The sequence below is a fragment of the Hibiscus syriacus genome, unplaced genomic scaffold, assembly GCF_006381635.1.
Source record: "Hibiscus syriacus cultivar Baekdansim isolate YM2019G1 unplaced genomic scaffold, ASM638163v2 tig00112649_pilon, whole genome shotgun sequence".
NCBI classification, from domain to species: Eukaryota; Viridiplantae; Streptophyta; class Magnoliopsida; order Malvales; family Malvaceae; genus Hibiscus; species Hibiscus syriacus.
The window spans coordinates 488,536-493,995 of record NW_024063376.1 but is presented as its reverse complement, the minus strand read 5'-3'; the positions used below and the strand labels follow the sequence as shown (position 1 = coordinate 493,995).

The 5,460-nt window shown below is 36.4% G+C and overlaps 1 protein-coding gene across 1 annotated transcript; it reads right to left on the bottom strand.

Annotated features, from left to right (window-relative positions):
- Positions 1-3,789: 3,789 nt before the first annotated feature.
- On the bottom strand, positions 3,790-5,213 carry LOC120182427 (probable transcription factor KAN4). Its single transcript, XM_039187406.1, is given in 6 exon segments — positions 3,790-3,948; positions 4,053-4,140; positions 4,252-4,357; positions 4,408-4,450; positions 4,637-4,713; positions 4,808-5,213. Coding segments are annotated over 6 exon segments (879 nt in total).
- Between the last annotated feature and the right edge of the window lie 247 nt (positions 5,214-5,460).

Here is a 5,460-nt window from a genome sequence, read left to right as displayed (position 1 = left end):
TAGCCTTTTTCAAAATAATGTTGGAGCAAACCATAAGATCATTTGATGTGGGAGGAAATCGAAGATTCTCGAGTACGAAGAAGCAGAACAATCCATTAAAAGGGCTTGTGCACGTGAGATGGAAGCGAAGGTCAAGAAGAAGACTGAAGAAAGGGAAATGACGTTGCAATTAAATAAAATTAGGTCATTATTTTTGTCTTTGCCACGTTCTTGTGTTCACAACAACGAGCAAAGAGGGGTAGCTATAATACCCTAATTTTGTCCGGGCCATTTGAATTCATTTGAAGATGATCGGAAATTTATTTGGAGATTTTGTGCTCAATAACGAACTAATTTAAATGGTAAATCGTGGAAGCTTGCATTTGGAAATTTTAGGTGCTTAATTGGATCGTAACCATATTCGTTTCACTTTGGAATTCAAGATATAAATTAAAGACCAAATTCAAATTCAAATCCAGATTAAATGCCTAAAGCCCAATTACAAACCAATTTAATTACAAGACCCGACCTGGTTCAGCATACCCGGCGCCCATGATGTACTACTCCCCAAGCTTCTTCCATGCCTCCACCAACAGCCCACGTGAAGATACCTCTTTTGTTACCCGTGCTTCACCGTGCTCATGCACCCTGCTCCACTACAGCAGACCATGCCCGTGAAGACCGAGACATGGCTCTGCCACCCATGCTCTGCAGCATAAAAAACAAGGACCACACAATTCAAGACGAAGCAATTAACGAGGAGCACGAACAGAGAAGGGGGCAGTAAAAACATAAAAAGAAATCATTTTTAAAAGGCCAAAGGGGGAAGATATACGGGGGGGCTCTCGGTCAAAAATGACACCAGGGGAAACACAAAAAGACAGTAACCAGGGGAGGGGCACTGGGGTTCAAGGACCAGAAACGAACAACAGGGGAAACAGAGGGGACGAAAAACAGAAAAGAAAACAAATTGTAATAGGGGTTCTTCCCCAATTTTCAAGGAATAGAAGACATTTTGTTTTCATTTTTTGTATTCTAAAGGCAATATCATTCGAAATTTAGAAGGAAATCAGAGACTCCTCAAGGGTATTTTCATTCCTATTCTGTCTTTTTTCTTTTTTTCCTTTCTGTTCGTGTGTATGTATATGTTTTTTTTAAGAGCGTTTACAAGCGATAAGAAAAAAAATAGAGAGAAGAGCCTAGTGTTTTACCTGGCGGCCGGTCCCTTCGAGGTGTAGATTGGTCCACCGGAGGCCCTTTCGGTCTTGTATGTTGGGGTCGAAGTTTGTTCATGGTTTAGGGGTCGATCTAGTGAGATTTTGCCTCGAGTTTGTGGTCTAGAGGGAGAACTGAGAAGTTGGGTTTGGTTTCGGGCCTCATCGGCGTGGAAGAGTTAGGCGGTTGGCGGCCAGTGAGGAACCTTGGCCTTTGGAGGCTCTCGGCGAGGCGAAGAAGAAGAAGAGTTGAGAGCGAGGGGGGAGTTGCGGCTGGGGATGACACAAATGAATTAGGGATATTTTTGCCTTAGAAATTAAATATATGGTATTGTTAAACCGGTGTCGTATAAATTCTGTGTCTGAGAGGCTTAATCATGTAAAGACTCCCTTTTATTTTCGAGTTCTTATGTTTTGGTCCTGGTTTCGTGGTTCTGCAAGTTTTTAATATGGTTCTTAGATTTTACGCGCATTTCATTTTGGTCCTTAAATTGGTGTTTTTGCATTTCTGATTTTGTCTCCATGTTTTATCCTTATTTTAATTTCATCCTAACTGGTAATGTATTTAGTTTCTGTTTGTTTATGCTTTCGACTTGTAATTTTCACATATTTCGTTTTAGTCCTTATTTTGAACGTTTCTGTGTTTTTAATTTAGTTGCTTTATTTTAAAGTGCGTTTAATTTTAGTCCTGATTTATTGTTATGTTTTATTTTCGAACGTAGCTTGTAATTTTGGTTATTTCGCAATTTAGTCACGTTGTATGCTTGTTAATTTAAGGGGTAATTTCCTTTTTTTATGTCTATTTTCATCTTTCTATAATTTTGGCCCCTTCATGTCATCTTATGTTGAGTTTAAATTATTAATGGTAGATTTAGTCTTGTACTATTTCATCTTAATGTATACATATTTTATTTGTAGGCCTGTATGTATAGTGTTAGGTTAGGTGGCATTTGTAACTGGATAAATATTATCTTAAAATGTTAATTAATTTAGGATGACAGCGTTTGTTGCATGTAAATGAATATGGTAGACTTAATAAATGTTAGAAAAATTATTAATTTCCTGAAAAATTTGTAATCCTAGGCCCTTTTTGCATTTAGTCATATTGAATAATTAATTTCATAATGTGATAGGTTTTTTGGTGTTTACCATTGTTTATTGGTATGTTCGTTTAGACAGGTTTTTTTTCCTTTAATATCATTTTTGTATGATTTGCATGATAGCCTCACGTGTATAACTTGACATTATTACATAATTTGATTAAGGATAATATTCTTTTAATTTAAAATGGTTTTAAGTAGGTTGTCTTAACTGATTAGATATCCGCTTTAAACAATTTTAAAATAAAAGCATATCCCATCAGTAACTCCTAAGAAATTGATTTATCATTTTAAAATTTGGGAATGAGAGAAAAAGAAATATTCGACTATTTAAATTTATCGAGAAAAGATAGTTAGAACTTATCTAAGATCTGGTCTCGATATTTGTAAATAATCGAATATTCTTTATCTTTCTAAAAGCTTGGTAATTTTAATTAAATCAATTTTGGTGTTTTGAAATATTGTAAAGTTTGCATGACGTTGTTTTGTCGGGGATCATAAACCAAATTAAAACCGAATTTATAAATTTCATTGCAAAGATATTAATTAATCGATGAGATACCGATTTAGGGCGCTGTGGGGGTGCTAATCCTTCCCCACGCGTAATCGACTCCCGAACCCATTTTTGGTAATGCAGACCTAAATTTGTTATTTTAATTAAAATTAATTTTTTATTTTAAAATGAAAACATTTTTGGGTGTCCAATCACACCCTAATCAAAGATTGGTGGCAACTCTTCGAACTCGTATTTTTATCGTGAATAAATTTTCAAATTTTCGAAACGAGAGGTTTTATAAAATCACATTGTTTTTAATTAAAATTCAATCGTAAAAATCAATCAATTAAAAATGACTTGGTTTTCCAAATCTCGCTTACACTTAAAAATCGTTTCGACATCCATTTCATTAGATTATCTGGTTGTTGTTGGAATCAAATAACTTTAACCTTCATAATAGTTGATTTTAGTTATATCCTGACTTAAATTATACGAGAGCCAAACATGGTGGTCGCTTAAAGCTTCTTCTATGCACGTATAAAAATCTGGAGTAATTGAAGAAGAACAATCATGGCGATTTTAATGGGCCCTGAGAGAATTATCACGCTTTTTGGAGTACTTACACAGGATCATTATTTTTCAGAGGAACGTGCAAAATTTGTATGAATTGGACACCATATATCTTATCAAAGCGTACGTTCAAACTTTTATTGCCGCTCCCCCCACCTCCCTCTATGCGACATTACCATTCAAATTCAAGACTCAAAAAAAAATATATCAAGATGATTTCCTGGATTTTACACTCTATGCTTGTTGTTTCCCACATTGCCATCAACATCACATTACAAGACTACCTCGACGACAGGCACAAGTCTACAAAAATAAACATGTCGTTTCACCTGTTTCTTGTATATAAAATATGGAACAAGCAATTTCAAGCACGTTCTATATTTTTCCAACAGGAAAAGGACTTCATACTGGTTGGTTTTTTATGGTGTCTCTAACACTTGAAAAGAGTTGAGTCATTTGAAGAGTCTGCATAGTCCAATTCCCAGTTTGGCCTTCCGAGGGTGAATTCTAGGTTAACTAACATGTCTGTATCTAATCTTCCCTTCGGTCTATCCGACACTTGAAGCTCTGCCCTGTCTGCTACGTCCACCTATGGTAAAAACTAAAATGAATCATTCGATTGTTGTCAATACACAATGATTGTGAAATCAACTTTCAAAACGTGGGGTGTTTTCTTTAGTGTTGCAATCGTACCTTGGCATCATTTAACTTAAATGCCAAGCCATTTCCATGGTTTGATTTGCTCAAATTATTCGTCTCCATTGAGGATAGCCGTGAAACGCTGCAGTCAAGTGCAGGAAGGGGCGCAGAATTTTAGGCAAGGGAGAGACAAATTATAGAGAAAACAAATAATGCAGCTTTTATGATCAAAACAAATTAAGAAAGGAATCACCTTTGGGTCCTCTGCAGTGTCGTTTCTGATGATAGTCTTTCAATCAAATCAACTATCTCTGTCCTTTGGATCAGTCCCATGTCTGTTCAAAGAGATTATGCAACAGCTGTTACGTTACATTTACGATAAATGATAGGATTATTGTAAACTAATTACAATTACCTGATCCCTTGCCAGCGCTTTTCACTGTTCTATACATCTGCATGAACACGGAACAATAATAAGAAAAAACAAGTCCAAATCCCACTACTGTTGAATTATTAAAAAAATACAAAACTAGATACACCATAAACGTAAGAAACAACTATGAAAGAAATATCGTAAAATAATAACAATTAGTTATACTTAAGTTGAAAGAAATGCAGATTGCCCACAGTTTTCATACCTGCAAGTGACTCTTCACGTGAGCTAGGGTTAGATCCTTGACATTCATCAACTCTAAGACAGACTTTGGTGTTGCTCCTGTCACCATAATTGCCAATACAAAGGTATGTAAAAACTTGTTATGTTTTTGTCCCAAGAAGATATATTATCTTAGGTTGTTCAGTATTATTACTTTCATGGCCTCCGAGAAGCTGGACTGCATGAATAAAGTGAGCATGGAGAGTGGTGGTCCATCTCATTCTTGGAACTCTGATGCTTCTCTTCAATACTCCATTGATCACCCTTGCATTTCTCTTGAAATCACGGCCATTGATTTGAGGTTGATATCGATGCTGCTGCTGATTATGACCCAAAGCTGTTGTCTCGAACCCTAAGCTCAAAGTTTGCCCTGGATTCGTGTACCCATTCTCATGGCTGAGGTTGATTCCACTGCAACTTGAAGAATCAGTCGTGGAGCTTCTATCACTACTAATCGATTTTGTTGATAACCCATCGTAGGCCAATCCTTGATCCGTACAATCCGAAACGGATGGTGGGCTAATCTGCAGGGATAAATCAGGCAAAGGTGTTGTCCTCATGATAGCTTTTGAACTTTTGAAATGAAGAAAAGGTGAAGGAGTTAATAGAAAGGAAGCAAGGGTTTGTGTGCTGCGAACTGTTATTATATCATGATTCGCATGGGTGTTGCGGGAGAAAGAGCGAATGAGTGGCTTTCTAGCAGAATGAAAATATCAAAAAAGGTTAAACCAAAATCAAAGTTGCAGGATGAGAGAAAGTAGGTAACTGATTTTTTTTGTTTGTGAAGGAAAACGTTAGGAAAAAGGG